The 25,838-nt window shown below is 36.4% G+C and overlaps 2 protein-coding genes across 3 annotated transcripts in view; both read right to left on the minus strand.

Moving 5' to 3' along the window:
- Nucleotides 1-23,691, minus strand: part of LOC129566955 (uncharacterized) — a 30,501-nt gene extending 6,810 nt beyond the window's left edge. The window contains exons 1-2 of one of the 2 annotated variants that reach the window (XM_055443367.1): nucleotides 21,997-22,721; nucleotides 11,421-11,484 (exon numbers count right to left, since the gene is read on the minus strand). The gene's annotated coding sequence lies outside the window, so the exon portion shown is untranslated. Of the gene's footprint in view, nucleotides 1-11,420; nucleotides 11,485-21,996 lie in introns of both variants that reach the window. The other variant, XM_055443368.1, reaches the window with a different exon arrangement.
- LOC129567020 (uncharacterized) lies at nucleotides 2,291-3,717 on the minus strand. The gene is made up of 3 exons (XM_055443468.1): nucleotides 3,415-3,717; nucleotides 2,901-2,990; nucleotides 2,291-2,833 (listed from the first exon to the last, which is right to left on the minus strand). The coding sequence occupies exons 1-3, from the start codon at nucleotides 3,628-3,630 to the stop codon at nucleotides 2,291-2,293; spliced, it is 849 nt and encodes a 282-aa protein (XP_055299443.1). The 5' UTR covers nucleotides 3,631-3,717.
- Nucleotides 23,692-25,838: the final 2,147 nt, after the last annotated feature.

Genomic DNA, 25,838 nt, shown 5'->3' on the forward strand with positions numbered 1-25,838 from the left:
TCTCTCTCTCTCTCTCTCTCTCTCTCTCTCTCTCTCTCTCTCTCTCTCTCTCTCCCTCGCATAAAACAACGTGCCGTAGAAATTCCGTTCATAGATGGTCACTGATTTTCGATGTTTGTTTGCTTGACGAAGTAACACGTAATTTTTGGCGTCGATGATTGCATTAGGTTACGTTGAATAGCAAGAATTTAGACGTTGTTTTTTTCTTCTTTGATGTGAATCGAAATGTATTTGATTGAAGAAGGGAAATGCCAGGCAAAACAAAAACGATCAGGCCGGAAGCTGGGAAGCACATATGATTATTGCGATTTTGCTCTCTTTTGGCTCGAGCCCCGTAACAAAAAGAAGCAGGCACGTAATGGTCAAATTGCCCAAAAAAGAAAACTATGTTTCCCTTGAATGATTTCACACAAAACAGAACGCAGTCAATGTTAACATGTTACGAATTGTGTGCGTGTTTTTTTCGTTCAGTCAATTCTGACTGACCTTAACTCAAAAGAAATGCTCGATCATTTTGGAACCATAAATGGTGAAGCAGTACGTGTGCATTTTAGTACGCAGTAATTTTGCGTGTGATGACGCAATGAACGCATTCAAACACTGTTCACATTGTAATTGTTCACTTCATTGTGTTGTGAATACACTCAAACATCTAGCACCCAACGAGTTTTACATGCAAACTTACGCGCTTGACGATTGTTTCATAACATTAATAAAAGCGCATATATAAAATATGATGATAAAGAACTCATATAATTTACCCATAATTATCAATCTTCTCACATTTTCTCCATCTCTCATGCGCACACTCCGTGCATATCATACAGATTCTTTTGCTTTCTTTTTTTTTCTCTCTTCGTTTGCTAAACGATTTTATATGTGTATTAAAACTTCAAGCCATACCATTGTTGCATGAGAGGAAAGCACAAATCCCGTACGATTAAAAACATTTATGCGTCTATGATTATGTCAAAGGCTCTGTTATTTCATTGCATTTTAAACATATTATCCATCATTTACATAACAGTATCATGTCTCCAGAGATTACTCTTTTTTCTTTCGTTTTCCTCTCCTTCTTCTTCTTCACAATTTGCTGATTCTCATGCTAAAAATTAAAAGATTTATCATTATCATAGCCATGTGTCTTGTTTATGCTGAAAGATGAGCCTGAGACGAAGACGTTAAGCGGAAATGAAGAAATATACATCTGGCGTGAAATTTGGGACACTTTGAAAGAAAAAAAAACCCTTTCTAATGGAGCAAACTGAGATTTCTAATTCACTGGTATGACACATTTTAAATCATAGATTTGATAATTTGCGCATTCAACGCCGTTTAAAAGGCCATGTAGTACCATTATAACAAATTACCACACTTGAGATACTACTGAGAATTGTTGAAGGATAGCCTTAGGCTTGTTTATCACACAATGAAAATCCCATACAATGGGAAACTCCATTCCAGTAAGAATTGTTCAACTGGTTGTATGAATGGTAGACTATAGCTTCTCCTTTGACTACCATGCTTGTTAAATTCCAAAATGTTCTGAAGATTCGATAAAATTGTCTTAAACTCATTTGAAATGCTTTTTGTTCCCCGTCTTCCACAGTTAGCACTATGCAAATGAGATAGCGCCAGTAAATTGAAAAATTGTGCAAAGAAAGCTCTCAATAAATCGTTTGTTATTAAATGAATGCATCTCCAACTCCATACTTCCGTTTGTACATTAGGTAATATGCAAAGTTTCGTGTTCTTATTTATAATTACAAGTTGAAGTGGAGTCATTGTTTATAATTTTTATTGTGTTCACTATTCATAACCGTTAACAAAATTCGAAATTACACTGGTAATAACCATGAGAAATACATTGAACATTTTAGAATTCTCTCTGTTTCACTTACAAGTACAATCCTGTTCTACAAACGGTTAACGTGTAACTGTTCAGTAAACCGTGGTTACTAAGTACGGCTTACTATCTAGAGTGTACTAATGAGAAAATGATGAGTCCTTTTATTCATTGGGGAAAAAATATAAAACAAATATCATTTTCGTTTTCATTTATGCATATATGGTCGTGTTCATCTTTCCCGTATCCAACAGTAGTTTTTATTTCTTCTTTTATTGTTTTTAATTCCTTTTTGATTTCATCTACAGAAAGACCATAAAACTCATTGTGTTCATTAGAAGTCGGACAAAACATTATAACAATCATGTGCAATGATCTGAATACTTCAAACAAATACGGTGGACGGTACATTTTTATACAACGAATAAATTTATGCGTTTTTCATTAGTTTTTCATGTTGCCTTTGGAGCCATAAGCCGAATCATACAGTAAGAAATGCCTATCACCGTCAATCATCATACTCATCCACTTCCAAAATGATTTGGGATTTCCAAAATGAGCTTTCCGAAAAGTGATCTGTTCGATGCCTGCGACTATGATTGCCAACATAAAGAAGCCGCCAAAAAGTATTAGAGCTCCCAATAAATCCTCAATATTTACTGAGTGTACTTCTGCATTTTCGATATCAATATCACGTTTAAATGAGAAATCTTTTTTCCATCTCGCAATCAGACCAGCCTCCATGATCCACTTCACAGCATTGTTGCAGCTATCCTTCAGTTTAAAGTCGGTATGGATCAAAAACTTTCTCAAATAACTGTAGATATTCTGCGAGGTATCGAAACAGAAAATATCGCGCCGAATATTCAGTGATTCCAAGTACCGTTGAGACGTTGCGACCGCTAGACTATCGTCAAATGTCAATCGCTTCAAACATTTCTCAATGTCATCACATACTTCAAATGACCGAATTTCGTTTTCTGGAACCTTTTGAGGCGAAAATAAATCAGTTGAGTTGGATTATATCAATTCGTCTCCAAATATTGTATCTTACCAAATTTCGAAATTCTAAATGACTGAGAACATTTGAATCGCCAGCCAAACGTAAATTTGTATCAATTATTTCTTGAGTGGAGCTGATTTGCTTGTAAGAAATCGTGGCGGTCATAAACATTGTCAAAAATGCTAGAACTGTGGTAACGATCCAAAATGAAATTAACAAATACATAAAGTATAGGAAACGTATCATTGTTTTTTTCACTTCGAATGGAGGAGTAAGCCCAAGAACGAGTTGAAATACGACAAAAAAACTGGTCCACATATCGATTTGTTTCTGTTCAAATGTGACCAACAAATAAGCAAAAGCGATGGAAGTGAAGAACAAGAGAAAACCAATGATTCTAGTTTGAGCATCCGCAACAAAATAAAATAAAGTTTGCCAGTGTGGAATCTCATGAGCGTGACCCACACACCATACAATGTCATCCTGAATGTACGGTACAGTTGATATGAATTTGTCGTAGCGATTAAGACCGAAATTTCCAGCTATTACATCATATTTTCTATGCATAAAACATATCGAAAGAGGGAATTTTAGAAAAAATAATAAACTTTGTTGTTAAAAGTACGTACTCCCAAAGAGATTCTGCGTTGGCCGTTAGATTGTTCACTATTCGCAATTCAAGTTGCAAATTTAGTTTCTTTGCAATTGTTTTCAATAGAAGAACGTCGATGCCCGTGATATATCCCGATTTTGGATCAAACATAACAAAAGGAGCTTGCATTTTGGCTAACACGTTTAATTTATCCAGGCTTCCGAGTGCGTTTGACTTTGATTCAATTTTTGAAACGTTACCGCTGATGACTTTTATTCTTATTAGAACGAATATGAAGAATATCCAAATCAAAATGTGTTTCAACATTTTTTCTTCGTTTATTTGTGAACTTGTCAGTTTGACAATGAGTAGACTACTACCAAAAATTGGAATGCAATTCGTTAGAAATCTTGCTTAAAAGCACAGACAATTTAGATTTCGATGCTCTCTACGGAATACAGCATTGTTGAAATGAAACATCAACGAGCCAACTGTACCATTATTATATTGACTGAGAACAATTATGCTAATCACCCAACTGACATTTGGCTATGATGTAAATCTCCCTAATCTGATTGAATCAATCGAGTGTCATCAACAAGCATTAATTCTGTCTGGACAATGAGACAATATTTTTACTAGCCATAACACTATTCAGGCGTAGAAAATAAATTGGAAGAAAAAGTCAACTGTAGTTATTCCAGTGGAGCTATAAACCAAGACATAGAGTAAAAAAAGCAAATCACCGTCAATCATCCACTTCCAAAGTGATCTGGCATTTTCGGAATGCGCTTTCCGTAATGTGATCTGTTCAATACCTGCGACTATGATGAAAAATAATAAAGCCGCCAAAATATCTGGCGCCGTGTTTTTTTCTCTTCCATAAAAAGCGAAAGAGTCAAAAGTGTGTGCTAGTATTTACAGAAGGTTTTTTTGTTGTTGCTTGAGGCTACGGTGTTTCAATTTCATTAGAAAAAGACAAGGTAAAAAAATGATTCTTTCGAAAATAACAATGCGTTACAAAGTACCGGGAAAAAATTGATAATATGTATATTCATTTGATTCCATTGCGCATATGTACAAAATGAAGCTTTCATGAATTGAGGAAACGTGAAGCGTTGTTTATAACGTGCAAACAGACGCCGCGCGCGCAAACACACAATACCTAGCACAATACAAAGTCATTTGACGTATGGTTAACCGTCTAAAAGCAGTAGATTTTAGCGTATTCATTGAATTCCACAAACACAGGCGGCAGCGGCGAAAAAATTCCCGCGCATTAAAAGCGAAAACAAATAAACAATTTTGGTTTTCTTTCATGATTTTGTATTTATTTTTTTCATTCCTTCTTTCGTATATCGTCGAATGAAGAGAGTATGGTATTTTTTTTCTTCGTTTTTTTTTCATCGTGTGTGCACTTGTCGAAAACGTAATTATTTTAATTTATTGTAATTTAATGGTAAAAAAAAATTAACGAACAAAGACCAAAAAGTGAGCAAGCAATGAATGCTGGTTACGTTTCCAATTCCAACTGTCTAAACTAATAATTCATGTAAAAACTATCGGGTTATTGTTTATTTATCTAAATAATTCAATTTTATTAGTTGGTTTTGTCGGTTTGTGTGGTTATTCAATGATTGGGTTTGTAAATAATTTTCCATGAATTATCGTAACTTAGTGGCTTAAAAAGACGCTGGAATTCACTTGGCTGAGCAATTGCAATGAAAAACGAATGTTTCTTGAGCATTTTTTTTTCTCTTCTAAATCCTCAAATCGTAGAGCTCGCGCACACAGTTCGTCAAGCAAATGACATTTAATATCCACGGTATTTACGAATACATTGTAGAATAGGCGACTATGGATTTTGAATGAACAGAGAGGAGAAAAAAGTGCAGCAATTGCAAAAGTGCGTGTTATTTGAAACTTTGCACGCAGTGGATTGTGCCATGGGTCTTTGGGTGCCGTGCTCATAACGCGAATTATTGTGTGTAAAAAGTGAGGCGCAGTAATAGATCTATGGTGACACTCGAGCATGTCGCGTTTGTTAACAAAACAGCACGAGAAAAAAAGAGTCACATTCGTGATGATCAAATCAGCAGTAATGTGTTTTTTCTTTCTCTCTCCTTAAATCATACAATAGTCGGTGAATCGAATGCAAACATTAACTTGCAAAAAAATAACGAATAAACGACAGTTGTTTTGAGTCCGAAAAAAAAACTGTATAATTCTGTCTTAATTCATCTGTTTGGAATAAATAATGACATATACTTTCGCTCTAAATCGCTCCATAATTTTTCTTGTTTCGATTGAGTGACATCATTCCAAAATCTTGGAAGTTGCAATATCGTTGGTGATTAGCCATTTTTTGTAGCTTCTTTCCGTTTTCTTTTCACTTGCTTCGGATGAGAGGCCTTGAACATGAACTCATGCTTTTTGTACTTGGCCACTGTGTGACGATAAACCGTTGCGCGATTTAATTGAATTGGGAAAATTCAATTTCATGAGATTAAACCGTCCGCTGATTATACGCGAAGAAGAAGAAGAAGAAGAAGAAGAAGAAGAAGAAGGAAAAAAACTCGATTTAAATATTCATAGCTTGTTATAGCTCAATTCGTTCGCGATTAAAGTTTCCTAATTAATTTATAAATTGCTAAAGTGAAAGGGAAATCGGTGTAACGAGAAGATGATCACATTTTCAGCGAACGAAATGAAATAAATCAATGAGCATAAATTGCTGCGTATTTAACGATTGGCTTGCGATACCTTTGTCGAATCGTGTTTATGTTGTATGACATGTGCCTGGGCCGCTGTCACTGTGGATTGGCTCAAGCGCTAAATTGAAAGTGAATTGCCGTAGTTAAAGTGTCGCGTTTTTTCCCTGCGACAGGGAAAAATGATAATGATTTATATATGCCTTCGCACACATTTATTTATGTGTGGCAATTTCGTGAAGACTCTCGAACAATCGTTCAGTAGTCAAGACCTCTGTCGATTATCATGCTGATCTTCTTCCTATATTTAGTGCATGCTTACTACACTGTGCATAGCCATCAAGGAAACCATCGTTGGCGACAAACCGGAAGATGCGCCGCTGTTTTACTGTTGAATCCGGAATTATGGCGCGACTCGACTCTCTGTCGCATACATTTTTCTTATTAGATTAGAAAGCCGTAAATTGTGTGAATGCTTGCATATTATGTCACGTCTAAGATTTACAAGTCTGCGATGCATTCACAGTGCAGAGAGAATTGCGTGCGCTTGACTCGCTGTATGTGTAGTGTATGCAACTTACTATTTATGTGCATAAAAATCGAATTGTGAAGCCGCATCGAACCAAGTACTTTGGAGGCAGGAAATGTAGAAAAAATCGCGCGTTCACAAGCACACACACGATGGATAGGGAATGTTGTGTACTTGGGTTTAATAGTAATTACTATTAGTATGAAAAGAAAAAAAACAAGAATTCAATGTACTTGGCATCTCTCTATCACACAGGTGCATGATTGGTGTCAATGACTCTACACACGTTGACACATTCTCAATTTGTCGCTGTTACATAAGCTGATTGCTAAGTACGTTTCGATATCCAATCGATTTTGTAGGCCCTTTTTTCATTGGGTCTTTCAACCGATTCAATTCGTGACACATTTGTTGCGGAGCATGCAATTTGCGATGAGTCTATGTTTTAGCATTAGCTATTTTACCATTGGAAAATTCATGCAGGAACAACAACAAGAACAATAATCGAAGTATTTTTTCATGTAGTGCTAAAAAGCGTTTTAGTTTTTGTCGCCATCGAAATAAAACTGAGATACTTAAAACCAAAAGAAGTGTCACATACTGAATCTAGTTGACCTATTTCGATGGAACGAAAACAAAAACCATTTGACTTAATTGGATTCAATGCACAGATGGATTTTGCAGCCAGAAAGTCTGAATTCGTTTCAATATATCACATATGGTGTGAACTCAATATGCAGTTTGAGAAAACTATTTCCATTACGTTTCCATATAAATTGCGAAAATAAAGTTTGCAACTCACACGGGCATGTGTCAATAATTGGGCGTTTTCCCGAACCATTAAAGAAATCACTTCCAACAACAACCATAGCAGCGCAGCAGAAACGGTTTCTTAAAATTGTGTCTTTTGGCATCAAATGGCATTTCAATGTATACATTTTAAAATAATGACCTGAGAGAAAATGTGACATCGCACAAACTATATCGATGCGGTGGAATCAGTGAGAGACAATGGGCACTTAAATGTCATGACCGATGTCATCAGGGAATATCAATTCCAAGCACTTAATTCCCGTCAACCGTTGTAGGCGATGCATAAACACCATTGATGATTGTCCAAAAAAAGCCCAAACAAGTAGCACATTGCCGCTGAAGAGATCATTAACCATGGCAATTAAGTTGCGTTAATGGTTGATGGCGATGAAAATTCAAGTGAAATCACTGCTGAGACAATAACATTTTCACTTTTTAATTTCTTTTCCCGCACATTTGAACCTTCTTAGTAATGGCTCATCACAACACAAACTGCTTACCATGACCGACCATACACAACCACTAGATACAATCTACAGACAGTTGTATCGAACCATATCTTCTTATTCCCTTTTTCCCTCTTCGATAATAAGGTCTATGACATTTAACGATTCCACATATGAGATAGCGTATTGTTGTCAACTATGGATACGTTTGGCCCGTTTTCGGTTCGAGACTTCCCGGAAAATAGAGAGAGAACATTTCTGTTTTTATTTACCTAAACTGTTGCCGCAATTGAGTGCACTTATTTGATTACCGATAAAAATCAATATTGTTTTTGCTAAATGTATCAACCTAAAGTGAGTGTGCAAAATTGTTTTTGTTGTCAACGTCAACGGAGTGTTTACTCATCTGCTTGTTACACTGTTTCATTTGATGTAATGCACATTTATTATCGTCGATAAGATAAAAAAAAGAGGTAAAAAAGGTAGACACTTTACGAACAACAGCGCATAAAAAAAATGTTCCATCGGCTGCCGTAAACGGAATTTATTTGTCATGCGTAAGCACGCCGTTTGTATTTAATTTCCACTTTCCAGAAGTTTTCTTATCTCTTATGTGTCTATACAGTATCGTGTCATGTGAATAGACAACAATTTTTTGAGCTCACGTAGATCAGTTTAGCATCAAAGTGGCTGGCGGCATGTGAAATGCAAGAGTAAATGCTTTCCATCAAATAAAAACAACGATAATGTAACCAAGTATTTGTTTAGACGAATTATCGCCATATCTACTTTGAATATAGACACGCTAAACAAATATGCCGCCGCTTCATTCTAATCGACAAACATTAATGCTTGCACTCGACGATACGAACAAAGGCATTGGTTTTTTTTCTATCGTTTTTTAAACAAGACATATATTATTACATCACGTCATAGGAAGTCATTTTGATGGTTGTGTTTTTTTTCTTCTCTCGTTCATTTCTTCAAATTCAGTCATTTGTTCATTTTAATGGCGAATGTCATTTCAAAGTGAGCTTCATGTGCTGTCCTTTTGAACTGTATATTTCATGCCATTTGTTTGCGATTGCCGCACGTTATTTTACGAAGATTTCGCCGACTGATTCACAATTTACGTACGAATTTATAATGATAACCTTGCTGAGATAATGTCTGTATCAGAAACAAATGCCATAAAGTAAATCCGCCTCATATAGTCGGCGAATAGAAAATTGTAAATGGACATTTGCGTCCAACTAATCATTACCACATTCAATTAGATCGATCAAATGTTCGTTCAATTAATAAATTAGTTCAAAGTTGTACGCGCGCGCGGTGATTTAAACGGCGTCTAAATGGGTGAAACATTCCTTGAAATCTCCACATCCGTCTATATCAAGTGTATATGCATTCGAGTGTATTTCTCCTTGATTTCAATAAATCAAAGTTTTTGAAATCGTTTTTGTTTTCTTCATTCATTTAGAGATAAATATTTTATCATCCAGATTTTGGGTAGGCTGTTTTGAATGGGTAACAGGTCCGAGTAAGCCCGCATGAGCCGTGATTAGAGTGTCATTTGAACAATTGAACTCTGCTTCACACGGCCATTTCAACTGATTTTTCCTTTCGATGACGCGGTCGGTACACATCATGGCTATAAATATTTAAATGAGCTTCAAATCAATTTGAATATTATCAATTCGATCCCATATATATTGAAATTCAATTATCATTTTTCTGACTTTCAATCAACAACACTTATGACTTCATTCATATTTCAGACACAACGGAATCTATTTGGAGCGATTCATTCACACGAGCAAAAAATACGACGTTGGATCATGGTAGCACACGCGTAGACAAAAATATGCAATCTATTCGAAAAAAAGTCATTGGAAGTCGTAAATTAGAGGGCCGGAGCATTTTAAATTAACCTTTTGGTTCATACACAATTTCTAATTTCTTTCGAACCACTTATGTTTGCTCCAAACGCATATAATGAATTCAGTGTGTTTCTCTGTTTTATAAGATCAATTAGGAGCTGTGTGCAATTATACGGGTTCCATTTTAATTACTAGACTTTATATCTAGTCTAGTATGTAAGCGAAACCAATTAGTTTGGCTTTCGATGTTTTATCTAGTGACCTCGTTAAAAGGTACAATTTTCCTAAAATGTACAGCGCGGTGCCCGGTGCGGTGCATGGTCGCCCAATTTCAAGAAATCACTGGATTCATATCTATTCGTTTAGTCGAGAATCGCTTGTTTCCATATTGTCACACATGTTATCGAAGTGGTAATTTGGTGAATCATTTTGGAAGAAATTTTCTTCAAGAATAGAGGAAAAAATGAGACATTTAGACAGATTCAAAACAATAGATATTCGATTTGTAGGACTAGCTTTCGAAATATTAAAAAACACAATAGATTCTATCTAAATTCTTACAAAGAAGAAGAAGAAAAAAAGCCATTTATGTCGCTCAGTTGTTCTGCCCGACAACGCTGTGTGTTGTTATATTGAATATATGTTCTTCTACGCATTTTTATTCAATGCGCCATGAGTAGAGAAGTGGAGGAATCGTTGTTATTGTTTTTAGTGTTTCTTTTAGATAAATTTTTATAAATAGATGAATGGGGTCATATTTTTTCATATGGTCCACTTGAAATGTGCGCATTTTTTTCAGTCTACTCCCATCTTTTACATCTCGTCCAAACATTGGACAACAACAACAGCAACGAATAAGTGGATTAATTAAAATGAAGAAAAAGCACATTTTGCTTTAATTGCAAAAATGAGCGTCGAAAATAAATCAAGAGAATTTTACAGTTGGGAATTTTCGTTGCTTTCATCGTTGCTAATGCGTGCGCGTGTGCTCGTGCGCTCACGCGATGTCAAAATGCACATCGTGCAATATTGTTACGACGCTCGCTTGTTTATTCGCTGGTGAGATTAATGTTTTCCAGCCGTTTTATCGTTGTGTTCCGATTGTTTTTTTTCGGGGTATTCTCACAGTAATTTGTGTACGCGGGACCAAAGTGTCTTGGCACAAATTAAAGTTGTTTTTTGTGTCGTTGTTCTCGGTGCTTTTTATTTTATAAATGGTTTACAATCAGAAAAGTGTCAAGAACGGTCACTGCGAACAATAAATTGTCATCCAAATGGGTGCGCACACCATACAGTCACATATAGTCGCATCAACATGATAAACGACCACCTCTGGATCGCGTTTTCAATTCGACATCGTAAAAGTATATTCTATTTTCCACCATAAAGATATCACAGATGTCTTTCGCACAACTTTTCAGCCCGAAACTCGGATGGTAAATTCTAATTTCTTTTCATTCGTTTAACCCAAGAGTTGGAACACACACACACGTGTGTATTTGAAGTCGGCCGACGAAGATTTGCATTGCAAACGAAACAACAATAGCAACAACAACAACAACAAAAATGGCATGAATTAAAATGTGGCCAACAGACATACCAATTTGCATATACATCCGCTGTACACTAATTAATGGCCATCAGTTTCTCAGTTCGCAATAAAACTAAAAAGCAAAAAAAAAACAAAAATTATGTGGTGGCCGTTAAACAAATTTTATGTTTCATGAACTCATTATTTTTTATTCTTTTCCAGTATTTTAATCTGCATATCGTACCAGCTCGTCATCCATATTGGCATTCGTTTCTCCAGCCAAATGGATTACCACAGAAGAAATTGGCAGAGTGAAGCGAACAAAAAAAAAAATAACGACAGTACGTCCGAAACGAAGCGGAGAAATTGAACGAATCGAGTTGGAAGCAAAGTTTTTAATCTTATTTTCCTTGTTTGATTACATGCATCACGTTGTCGTCGGTTCGGTTCGGTACGAGAGTTTTTCTTTTCGGTATACATTTTAAGAATGCCGAACACGTAATGCTGTGGAATGACAACGCATCCAAACTGACAATTTTCGTTGAATGCTCAGTTAATTTGTTTGACAGAATTTCATAGAGAAAAAAAAATGAATGCCATTCCAAGCGTAGTTGTTTTTTCTTCATTCACTATTCATGTGCATCGGCATGTCTTTGCTTGTTCATCGCGATGAGCAAGAGAGAAAGGGATTTTTTTTTATAAAGAGAACCGAACGCCTGCAATGTGCATGGGGTCAGAATGGCCAATTTAAATTGGTGAGTGGCCAATTTTCATCATGCGAATCTGTAAAATGAACTGCAAGTTAGTTAATAGTTTGCATCATCACATTGCCACTTCATCACTCGTGCCGAAGCAATGTTAAACTTCATCGTTTACAGCCGCCAACAACAACAACAACGATGACGACGACATGACTCTGAAATCAGAATGCATACTCACAAATCTTCATCACTTTTACTATATTTTGCGAAGAAATACTTTTAATTCAACACAACATTAAAATGAATAAAACTAACTTTCACCAACAGCAAAAAAAAAAACACCATCGCCCATCGCTATTCTGTTCAGAGATGTCGATTTCCGTATTTTCTTCACTCGTTAAAACTTTTCATCAATTTCTTCAGTTTGTTATATTTTTCTCTTCATGCGAATTGTTTGAATTGTTCGACCAGTTTGGGTCTAGGTTTGGGTGGGTTTATTTGATGTTTCAGCTGATTTGTACAGTCTATTGAGTTGGACTGTCGAACCATTGTTCTGCGACAACAAACCGATCATTCACCCATAAAACCGCTTCAATGTTCACTTGATTCGGCCAATTATGGCATTTCATTACCGAACAAACAACGCTACAGATATTAGTGCCAATTGTTTTCAATTTAAATCTACCTGAAGAAATAATCAAATTTTATTCAGGACATCCTAACTAGCATTATTGTTATGATCATGTTGAAAGCAGTTGTTTACTTCTCATCTATTTGATGGTTTCGATCAACAATTCATTGCTCAAATCGTTTTTTATGTGATTTTAAAAGAGAGAGAGAGAGAGAGAGAGAGAGAGAGAGAGAGAGAGGGAGAGAGACCCTCAGACGTTCGCTCAACCGAAATGGAATGCCATTTAATTGAAAGAGGCATCGTCGTGCAGTGGAAAGGAAATCAAGGTGCTAGTCAAATGTGTTTTCAAAACGAACCATGGTTCACTATATAATGAATAATAATCGGAAGAATTATTCTAAACGAGCTCTCACTGTGTGATACTTTATGACGCGTCATAAACGGTTTTATGTGTTGTATGTTTTTTTCCATACTCGCTCTATCTTCTTCTGCCTTTTTCCCGGATGGCATTCACAGTGCTCGATGGCTGTTGAGAAAGAAATCTCAATGGTTGAGATTTTATTTTCACTTTAACAGCAACAACAACATCTTCACTATAAATAGCATGTGTTGTTCGATTGAATCCTTGAGTGTGACGTCGTCGTTGTTGCTTTTTTCGTTCCGGCAAAATAGTAATATCAGATGTTGCCCTGTTCGCCCGCGCACTTTTTTGCATTTTTATTGTTTCTTGCAATTGAACACGGGTTGAGAGAACACTATTGCTTCATGTTCATATTTTATCGTTGCAATATAAAAATGCTGACTTGGATGCATACGAGTTGTGCACTGTATACAACTAATGCATACGACTGGTGGCATGAACGCGCAGAGATTCCGTCGAGAGTGACTTATTCAACCGAATGAAGATTGTGTGCAAACTGAACGCACCAAGACCCACCGAGTAAAACATAATGAAAAATAATTATATATGATTCATGATGGAGAAAGGTTCGTTCTGCTGCATTGTATGTATGTGTGTATCTGACGGAAAGACTGGGTGCGTAAGAAAAATCTTCTTAAATTTCTTTCTTTTTATTCTGTTTTGTCTTCTTTTTTTTCAAATAAAATGGAATGTGGCATAAGGAGATGCGTGGACGTTTGAGATAGGTTCGTGTGTCTTTTTTTTCTTCTTAAACCCAAATGAAATGTACAGCGCTGCTTTTTCTGAAAGTTGATTTAAAAAATTAGATATTCTTCCACTGGTTCTTAAGCGCAAGAGAAGCGGCCGATGTGCGTGTAAACAATGTGTGTGTATTTGCTGCGCGGAAAAAGGGCATTCAACCAAAGGTTACTTCTTCTTTATCTTTTATGTTGCTTCTTATTTTCTTCGTTTTTTTTATATTCAACTTCTTCTCGCTCATTTTGTAGCAGCACTACGAGCTGCGCGCTGTGCTCAATTAGTATAAAAAGGGAATAATACAAGTAGACAATACTCTCAATGCCGCACAACGATCGAATCGAAGAGATAAAATGCGAATGAAATTATTCAACACAGCGAAATGAGAAAAGAAAATTTGTTTGAATTTTTTTTTTGTTATTCAGCCGTTTCCATGAAGCGTATTATGACTAGCGAAAATTATTCGTAATAATTTAGATAAATTCCATATGCAACGCATCGCATTATAAAGACACTCCGCTGTATAATTCATTTGAATGTCTCATTTGTTTGTTATTATGAGCGCGCGAGCGCGAGAGATAGAGACTTCGAAGAACAGCATTCAGCTTTTTTTTTGAATTGGTAAGACCCGAAGAAATGAACAAATCACTGGTGGATTTGAATGGTATTTGCTTTTGCTTTTGCTTTTGTGTGTGTGTGTGTGTGTATTGAGCGAAAGGCTTGGTGTGTTTTTTCTCGCCTTCATATGCATATTCCATGGCATCGGCCGAGTACTTTTGATGCCTGTACATTTATTACTGTCGTTGCTGTGGTTTTCTCCCTCTCCTCTCCTCTCCGCATCATTTTATGGTTTAACAATTTTTTTTATCGATACTTTTATTACCGGCAATTCCCTTTCATTTTCAGCCGCTTGGCGTGAGCGCGTGCGCTCGATTCAACGAAATCTCACATCAACTAAATATAATTGTTGCAATGAAGAAATCATCACGTCGCTCATACTCTGATTGAGCATTTAACTAAACGTTTCAAAGTGTTTATTAAACATTCGAATGCTTTTAAGAAAAATAAATAAATTGATTTCCTCTCTATCTCTCTTGACTGTGATCACTTAATCGATTAAAGAGGGAAAAAAATTATTTCAAATGAAAATGATCGCGGCTAAGCGAATGGACCCCTAATAGAAATACTTTTTTTTGTTCACTGCGTCTAATAAATTGCTTCATTTCGCCATCGTTTGTTTTGCACCGTGCTCAGTGATATATTACATTGATCGATAAGTGAAGAAAGCGAGAAGAAAAACAATTCCGATTTATCTACGCCAGTCAACATTGCGTTAAATCGCGTTTAATTTTTTGCATATGTTGGCCAGAGATCGAGTTCCACATGAAATGTTCGATGTGTTCATTATTTTTCTCTCTCTCTTTTTGTTCCAAGGCATCGACTGTGCAGTGTGCACAAACAGATTGGTTGTATGCGGAATAAAATGCAAAAATCAACCTAAAAATAGGTATTTATAATCTTAACCTTAAAACGTGTATGGAAAGTGAAATTGGCGAGAAACACACACACACACGAAAATTGTCAGTTGTTGCGCGAACTGCAATCCGAAAATCATGAATTTTTGCGTCGTTTCGATTTAGAAAAGAAAAATGTTGCTTTTGTCTGCGGCCTGTAGCGTTTACATTTTAGTCTCCGATTTTTCTCTGTTTGCCTTCTCTCGGTTGAACTTCATTTAAAAGCAGAACGAGAAAAGTATACGGCGTATCATACGAATCACATCAGCGACTGGAAATGATAGATATCAGAATACCCCTGGTTGAAATCAAGAAAGAATTTGCATTCTCTCTCTCTCTCTCTCTCTCTCTCTCCATCTTCATTTCTTCCATCATGTTGTTTCTTCGCTCAGACAGAGGCTTCATTGTATATTTCGTTCGTGCAGACTACTCTGATGGAATGTTAAATTCTTTTTCTTGTTTCATTCATCAGTTGGTCGTCCGTCTGCGCTATGTCTGTTTCGTACATAATGTCTGCCTGCCTCTGTTCGATATGTGTTGGGTTGCCGAGGTATCGACGATTTCCGACGCAAAAACAAGTAGACGACGAAGAGAGACGTTCAAAAGCATGTACGGTGTTTGGTGTTCGATTTTCTAACCATGAAATATGTACCAAATCAACTCAAACGTAACACGCTCATGGGATTGCTTATGCCGTGCGAAATGATACTCCAAAGAGTAGTGAGAATATGGAAACCGTATATATCATATCCGTAGCCATTTGTGCTGTTTTCAGCGAGAAAAAAAAGAAATATTGAGAGAAAATACAGAGAAATAATGAAGAAAACAAAAATGGAGAAGAAAACACATCACGGCCCGTCGAGGAAGTTTCGAATTTCATTTTCACAGTAGCAGCGCACTGCGATGCACTGCAGCTGGTATAATGATGATACTATGACGATGCTGTACAATCTCTATATTATGCTGATTTAAGTGGTCTTTTGAGAATCAAGCCGATGAATATTTGCATTTAAATTGCACTGTGCAACTACTACATGCCATTGTCATATTCCCTTAACATCGATACGAAAACGAAGCGCATCTCTCTCGCACACTTTCAGTCGCATTCATAGTTAAAATTGTGGCATTTATCCGAAACCGCCGGAATTTCGGAATTTATAATGGTCCAAGTTCGTCGGAGGCTATCATGAAGTCGAATGGAAAATTAATTATGACTTCTAATTTGAAATTCAATTCTATTTTGTGCATGCGTTCGAATTTAGTTCAGTTGGAAATTTATACACAATTTGAGTCATATTTTGCTCAATTGAACTAATTTCGAATATATGTGTGCGGCCACCATTGCCACTACTGCCATCATCACCACCGTTTAGATGGTGCTCATGCTCACACCAATCGATTCTCATTTGAAATTGGATACAGGAAACTCGGTTCACACAGATATTCTCTGATCGTGTTCGTTTAAATCATTTTACGTAATACGCTTGACAAGCGAGCGAGAAAAAGAAACCGTGCTATTGCAACTAATCGTAACATCGTTTGAACAGATACTTTGATTGGCTGTTTTTTGTTTGTTTCTAGCACATTTTGAATTCAGAGACTCAAAACAAAAACCGAAAATGTCAACCGCTCTTTTCTGTGTTCCAAATGTTTGGGCTGAATAAATTGTCTGTTCGATGCCCTTCACTAAACTGTGGCAAACGAGACTGTGTCGTGACTAAGTCTTATTTACGTAACCAAAACAACGAGAAAAAGACAAATGTTCGATTCGGTGTTGAATCGGTGAATTTTAATAGCACTGTGAAATAATTGAAGCATCACTCTTTCGATGCTTGGGGAACAACGGTGGTTTTCATTATTCAATGTGTGTTTTGTGATTCAAATTAGTTTCGTTCGCGGGCGCTGCTGAAGCACCGGTCAGTGAAACGTGCCGGTTTTCAAGCAGCAAGAACATTTGCATGGGAGATTCGGAACAAAAATTAAGAACGGAATGTAAAAAAAGAATGCCAAGGGCAGAACTAACAACAACAATGACGACGACGATATGGCGTTATGTGTGTCTGTGTGAAATGTGGGAACAAAGAAAATCAATTTATTATTTCTCACAAGAGAATTAAAAAGAAACCAGTCGTAAAATTGGCAAAAAAAAAATTTCGGTTCGGCCGTCTCAAATCTCACAGCCAGTAAAAATCATTTGAGGTGAGTCATCGGTGGAATGGTGACCGTTTCAAATGGTGACCGCTATGAATTGCCGATTTCAATCTAATCGTCATTCGAATGCCTATTGTATTCGATATGATGTGATGACAACTGGCTTGTTGTGATCGCAAAGAAACCGTTTCATTCATAACTCTTTTTTATTCGAGAAAGAGAGAGAGACACACAGAGAGAAACAGAGAAGAAAATACAGATCACCATTGGCTTTTTCTACAACGGAAAAAGCTATTAACGATTTCAATTGCATTCAATGAATATTCATCTAATAGATCATACTGAGAATGCGCGTCGTTTAATTGCCATTATTCATTTTTCTTACGTTCATTGTAGTATTTTTCTATCGATCTCTCCCCCTTTCTCTCTTTATCGTCTTCTAATTGAACGATAAACGACGTAATGATCGATGCTTTGTCCACTTTTTTCTATCGCTTTGCTTTCTTTTCCAAAGGGAAAAATACATATTCCGTAATGTAATTCGGGTTCAATGATCGAAATTTCGTCAACACAACTAGTTTGAGATTTCAATTGTGTATCACAAGCCCGTGGCTGTAACGAAGTTCAATATAAAGATAAATCGGAATTTATAAATGATTTTTGTCTCTTGTTTTTATTTCACTTCAAGTATTTGCAATTAACGCATTGTTCATGCTAGTTATCGGTATCGATTGAAAGCATGTCGAAACTAAAATTAAATATTTATGATGTTAATAGCCCGGCGGCTATTTGATACCGTTAACGGCTCCCATATGGTTTTATACTGAAATTCACATAATTTTGCACGGTGAAAATGTTTTAATTGAATTCCATTTTTAAACAAACGTCTGCTCGAATTTCGATTGGCGAAAATAGATGTTTGGAATTCAATCAAGCGATAAGACTACGGTAAGATTTTTATTTCAAGATGATTTTTTTTTGATAACGATGCATCATCATGATAGTTCAGAAAGTTTTTGAATGGAATGCGAATCATACGATTGGAAATTGGGTGGCAGAGACTACGTGGCGTTGATTTTTTTCTTTCGTTTTGGTTGTTTAAAGCGAAGTGAAATTTTCGCTTCATAATTTTGTGTGTTTATGTAATTGTTTTTATATCTTGTTTTGCATATTTTTTTCTTCTTCTTTCATTTCATACTTAACGAAATTTCACATTGGACGAACAATGACCTTTTGTGAGTGATATTTTTGTGTGTGTCTGTTAACCGAAACAAAGCAGATAAAAATGAGCGAGTTCTTTTCTTGATTTCAACACCCGTCGAGTATGTGTGCAGTGACATTTGGTGCATTAATATCCCACTGATATCTCTACATACTGATGTTTGTGTTATGAATTGTGTGTCGTTCGCACATTATCAGTTAATGATAGTACATTGCGTTTCTTGTCTTTATTTAGTTGTTTTTTTATTTCTTCATAAATAATTGGTATTGCATGACTCATAACATCCTCCGTTGAAATGATATCGCACTTTATTGCTTGACTAATACCATCGAAGTGAAGTGTGTGTGTGTGTGTGTTTCTGTTTGTGAGTCAGTCGATACTTTAGCCCAGAGCTAATTAAAATTTATTGACTTTTATGTTGACACAAGGCTCAACAGCAACTCTATGCAATTCGATATCATCAATTTTGAAAGGCGCTCGTTTTAAAGCAGAACATTATTTGGCTTTCAATTTTCTCTGTGTCTGTTTGTTCTTATTGTTTGCTGTTGTCAATGCGTTTGATTGGAAATGCTTTGAAATCCATTCAAACGTAATTAACTCATAAGCTTTTTATTGATTATGGGTCGAAGCAGAGCAATTTTCAGCACGTGTCAGCCAAAAAAATTCCGTCCGAACCAATTTTGTTGTTGAGTAATTTGAATTGAGGCGGCAACAAACCGAAAGTGTCACTCTCGGCGCTATATCTCGGCGTCATTTGATTCAGTGTTTATCTAAAAGTAGGCAGTTTTTGGAGCCGATTAAAGTTTGCCCTAATACGATAGCAAATTCATGTTGAATCAGCGATGCAAAAATAACCTAGAGAGCTGCCCGAGCTGAAATCTCGCATATTTGGCTTGTTTATATCAGTAAATGCGAACATTAGTTTACATTATTTCAGGCAAAATAACTTTCTGCAAAGTATATCTCAACGCTCGTCCGGTTTATGTAGTTTTGAATGTGACGCAGAATTTTAGTCGGCTTTTTCATCGAAATTTTTTCACAACATTCATTGAAACAATTCTATAAACTTTATTTTCTGGAGAAAAAAATATTTTTTTCTCTTTGTTTGTATTGAAATTCAAAAAATTTGTCATCATTATCACACCGATTGGCGAACATTGGGAAAACAAATAAAACGAGTTGAATTAAGCAAAACACCTTCTAATCTCAAGACAGTCGAACACAGACAAAATGAACGAAAAAAAATGGGCAACCGGACGGGAGTTAATTATTCACGCTGTTCATTTCAATATCAAGTTTAAATTTGTTGTTCTTGTTAGCGAAATAAATACACACATCATTGAAAACACACAGCAGCCTGGCTGCAAGTGCAGAAAGAGAACCGAGTTCAATGTTAATTACTGATATATTTTTTGCGTTCTTTCGAAATTAGTAGAATCGCGTGAATTTTGCTGCTGCTACTGCTGTTCGTTATAGTTAGCACGAATTAATGCATTATTCAAAGCATTCAACGTTGGATTTTTGTTAATTTTCCTCTCGTTATGAATTCACACATACAGACTATCTCACCGGTTCAAAGCAGGACGCACATAAGATCTGGCACTTTTTCAACTTTGTTCAAAAATTGAATTTTTCACTAAAGTAAACAGACAAAACCGCTGTGCATCAACTGCGTGTACTTTCCGCTCAATTTCAAAATTATTCGACTTGAACTTCAGTGCACGATGCGGCTTTTGTTTCACTTTTTGTTCATGCTTGAATATTTTTTGCATAAATTCTCCGGGGGGATCGGTTGAAAATTGAATAAAAAAAAGTACTTGTAAGCGGCAATTTGCAAGCATTGGGTATCATGCCTCACCGGTTCTGGCAGTAAAACAATAAACAGAACAAATTTTCAATAGAGTAATTGTTTTCAATTTCAGCGGAATTCGCTCTCGTCAGTGAAGAGTTGCTCCAATTCCGTGTTTATTCTAATTGTTTTGAAAAAGTGCTTCAGTTTCTCTTGTTCGTTTTATTATTTTTTTTTATTGAGTCAGGAATAACTTTTTCATACGGTGCTGTTAAGATACGATGAAAAAAAGTGACTAATAAGCCATTTCACACTGTTATCGTGATACAATCCAAGTTCTAGCTGTCAAAATCATAGGTAGCCGCATGCTGCGTTTAAAATATTCTCTTAATTTTCTGCAAAGAGCTCCGACTGTGTGCAATGACAGTGATTGAATATGAGCATAATAATGCAGAAGTAGCTCAGTATACGGTGAGATTTCATGAAGCCCAATTGATGTATGTGATTTTTACACCGTTGGCGTATGCAATTTATCAATGGACCGGCGAAGAGTTTGCTCATCATATCTATTTTTGGATCAGTTCAAGTTTAAAATATATCGCATGTACTAAAATACTACATGACCTGAGATTGAAGAAAGAAAATATTGATCGAAATGTGTCAACTTTTTTCCAGCACAGTCTCTCGCTCTCTCTCGATGGGTCTTGCAAACAAATCAACGCCATATTCACACCACATCGTCACGACAACCAGCTTGTGCACAATGGACATTGTGTGACGGCTGTGTTACTTTGGGTATTGTTATCCATTCTTGAAGCTGACAAAACAGAGAGCTTGTGGGGTTGAGGTTGATAGAGGGAGGGAGAGAGAGAGAGAGAGAGAGAGAGAGAGAAACTGTTTCCCCGGGAAAATGTGTGTAACGTCACAATCTAATCGAATTACTCTCACAGCAATACATTCTGTGTATAGTACCTCGCAAAACGCGCCCAAACGCTCCCCATTTACTACATACTTCGAGAGGAGAGCAAACGAACGAAGCGAAAATCAGTGGAAAACATTTTTCGACACAATAACATGCGTTTATTTATATATATATGTGGCACTGCGATACAGTCCCAGTGATAAAACGGATTCGTCTTTCATGAGTGTCCATGCGTATTTTGCAGGATAGCTAGAGCAAGCGTGCAAGCTTATGCATGCGAGAGAGAAAAGATTCGGTGTATCAACGAATCAAAAGCGACAATTATTATGCTCCAAACAATAAAAACAAACACTGAATTTGTCATTTTCAGGCCATATACACAAAATATATTTGGAGATGTTCCGTTGAATTACTTTGAACCGTAGAGCGAACGCTTTTCACTTCATGCGGTCCCATTACATGAACTATAACAACACATCCTAATTTCCAGAAGCTTCGTTTTACATCCCACTTCAGATTTACTTCAATTAATATAAACAATTATTTTCCTAATGCTTACCTTGCCGTAAATAACGTCGATTACAAAAATGAAGTTTTTCGTTGAAATGGAAAGCGGAAATTTTGCCGTGCTAAATTGCTCAAATGCCTGATTACACACAAAAATAAATTCTCACACTGACACACTTTAAGGGCCCGACCAATTTGTTCCGATTACTAAATTTTCTTTCTCTTCTGCACGTTGTTGTTTTTATTGTTTAGAAATTTAATTACTTTGTTGGTAAAATTTCCAAAAAAAAACACACAAATTTTCTCCTTCCACACTTTTCCCACCAACACTTTTCTACCGCAAATTTCTTCGCTAAAACACTTTACTTGTTTTTTTTTACTCAAGTTAATGGTTTTGCTTTATTTTCGTTTGTGGGCCTTTTTTTCTTGGGTGGTGTATGTGTATGTATGCAAAAATTTCATAAACACAACAGAAATTTAAAAAAAATTGTTTTCACTTGCTTCACACGCGAACGTGGTAAATATCTCTGTTTTTATACACGCTTTCGACAGAATGAATGTCGTCAAATTCTGAGCACACACACTCGGCGTTCAATCGTTGATAACAGCGAGATGAGGAGGCGAATCACATATTCCAGTGTCACTCAAAACGATTTATTTATTTCGCGCAATGGAGACGTAAACAAAACAAAAAATTTGGTATTTCTTTAACACAATAAGCACATGTGAGGAGGAACAAATCAACTGTACTCGGCAACGCTCGTACTGAGAATGAACTAAACGGAGCCGACACACCGTAAACCGCACGCTTCAAATTCGTTGGACGCTTATGCGGCAAGTAAACCTGAACAAGTATCGTCTTTTGCTTCGCGCCCTCCGTATGCCGCTTGAGTTTGTTTACGCTACACATGACGCTTCGAGCTTGCAGCTGACAGAGAAGTTTGGGCTTGCATTTGAAACCGCTTCGAAGCTGATATTTAAAAAAATTCAGTTGCTGCTTTTCTTCTATTTCAAATTGTGCTTAATGTGTCATGAAATCAAAAGAAAACCGCCGTTTTGTCTCCGTTTTCAATCATCCAGTCCAACACACAGAATCGCAATACCCAGACACTTCGATACGCACATATGAAAATGGAAAGTTTTTATTGAACACAAAAAAAATTTATTCTTTTTTTATGTGTCATTTCATATCTAATTCAACTTATATCATTTCGAATCCGTACAAAAACGATGCAAAGATAATTTTATAATTACTCCGACGGAGTAAATGATTGCATGCACATTTTTCATCTGTACTTCACCAAAACAAATTGGATATATGAAAACGAAGAAGGATAAAAAAAAACCAAACTCATGCAGAAATGAGATGAAACTTCAACAGAAACATGTTATTTTCGCCGCAAGCATATGTTATGAACCGTGCGCACATATGTGCAATGTAATGTGGCAACGGAAAGGAAAAACGGTGATATGTTCGACCGATTTTTTTGGTTAAACATTTAACGAATTTTATGATTGTCGTTTTCGTCGTCGAAGAGTTCAACGTTTATCGAGTGTCATCGTACCTCCTCCTCTCGCATTTACAAAATCATGAATTTGCTGCTTGTGGTCAACGAACACATTGAATACATTACAAACCGAAAACGTTGATTTACCGAACACACGAGACACACCTGTCATATAATTAATTTGAACCGAGTGTGCAGTTTTTCTTTTTCAATCTCAACGAAATGTTCAGCGATTTCTCGATGCCAAAAAGTTTTGCTTTACGTTTAAATGGTTTTGCCGTAATTTGCGCTCCGTCACACTGGGTACGGAATTAGCGCTCGCATACAATTTTTTTGGTGAAAGAATGATAACGAGAGACTACGAAACTGATAACCTAATGGCAAAGACATTTGTTATCTTAGTTATGTCACTTAATCACTACCTAGAAGGAAAAAAAATTCCCCAAAATTATTTCCAGCCATAATTTGTCGTCGAGACGGAAGACGATTATTTTCCCAAAACGAAGTGTTCGTAGGTCGTTTTTCAGCGTGTCGCATTCACTTCCGTAATATTTACGGTGTCATAAAATAGTTCTCAGGCCAAACCTAGACCCCAACAACACAGTTTATGATCTTCAAAACAAGAATATCATACACTTTTTTTTGTGCGTCGTTGCTAAAGTACTGTTCAGGCGAGACGACTGTACTGCTTTTTTCCATCAATGAATAATGATGCAATATTGCTTAAAACAAAAGAAACCGTTTTGTATAGAGGCTCGTTTCGCTTCTCTCTCTCTCTCTCGCACACACAGTCTGAACACATTAAAACAATAAAGTGTGTTTGTTGATGATGAGGAAAAACACATCTTGTCACTGTCATCATTTTCGTGTGCAAAGTCAAGCCGAGCAACAATTACAAAATATGCACATCGACCGACAGATTTAATCATCGGCTCTCAGTTTTGAATTGACTATTCATGTGTCACGTTTCATCATCTTCATTGCAAAGCGAGAGAGAGAGAGAGAGAGAGAACTCGCTGGCTTAAAATAATGGTGTGCACATTAGACACTGTGTACACTGCACATTAAAATTTGCTATGAATTTTTTTTTTCTTCTTAAATTGAAGATGAAAAATCGGTCTGAAAATTGTGTATGTGGCAATTGGGTGAGTGAAGCTTAAGCAAAAAGTTTCTAAACTAATGTGCTGAAAAGTAGATGTATGGCGTTTGTTTATAATGTAATCTATCAAAATTCATTATATTGGCAGGTCATGACAACGGCATGTATAATAATTAAGGTCAACGTAAGAAGAAGGGCCACAATCCACCTTGTGCACAACAGTCCACCATTCACCTTTTATCATCGTTCACAAGAATGGACGAAAAAAAAAAACAAACCAACGGAGCTCCTAACAATTCCATCTTAACAAACAATTCACTGTTCCCATGCAAACAACGACGACGACGAGGAAGGAATATTTGTTTTAATTAGAGTTTTTATCACATGGCCTTCGCCGTCAGATGATCCCCGGCGCGATCGTTTTTCATAAAGACAACAACAAACAAACGAAAAAAAATTCGCATCCGAAATGAATTCATAATGTGTTATTTTGACATGTACCAGATCGACACCATGGATCGGAACTTTTGTTCGACGAAAGAATGTTGCATAATTATCAAGACCAGATAAATCTCTGAAATATTTGAAACGGTTGGCTCAAACACACGTATTATTTTTCTACTGCAAACAGATAATAAATAATATTTTGTGCGGTGCGGTGCGGTGTTCATATGTGAAATGAGGAAAACAATAGCGATAGATACAAAGCATGGGAACACAACAAGCGTTTGTAGATATATTTTTTGTTCATTGTGGCTGATGACGACTTGCAATAATATATCAGCTCACTTACACACGATGTATATGCCAAAGTGTGCAAACGCTAAACAAATAGCGGAATGACTCTGTGAGAATTTGTTGTAGATGAATATAACACACATACTTAAACGCAGGAAAATCGTATAAATAATACCTTTAGGTACACGCTCGCATTGAATTGCATACAATTTGCTCTCTCTCAGTCGCTTGATGTGCACAGCATCATCTGCGAAATAAATGAAGGAAAAAATATGGATATCTGCATATATATATATGTGATATACAATAATATGTAGAAACAATGGGTTTTATAAAAAAAAATTTTTGTGGTGCAGAGGCAGATACATATATATATATATATATATGTGATTACGTCACGACAGAGAAAAATAAAACAGAAGTTGCACATTGCAATTGACTCTGACTTCGGCTTGGATAACGATATTTCAGTCGAACGTTTTGTCAACAACACACAGGGCATGTGGCATCGTTCATCCACTTTATTGCTAAGTTTCATCCATAAAAATA

The sequence above is a fragment of the Sitodiplosis mosellana genome, unplaced genomic scaffold, assembly GCF_009176505.1.
Source record: "Sitodiplosis mosellana isolate CC-2019 unplaced genomic scaffold, AAFC_SMos_1.0 Smas_scaffold_5, whole genome shotgun sequence".
In the NCBI taxonomy this organism is placed as follows: domain Eukaryota; kingdom Metazoa; phylum Arthropoda; class Insecta; order Diptera; family Cecidomyiidae; genus Sitodiplosis; species Sitodiplosis mosellana.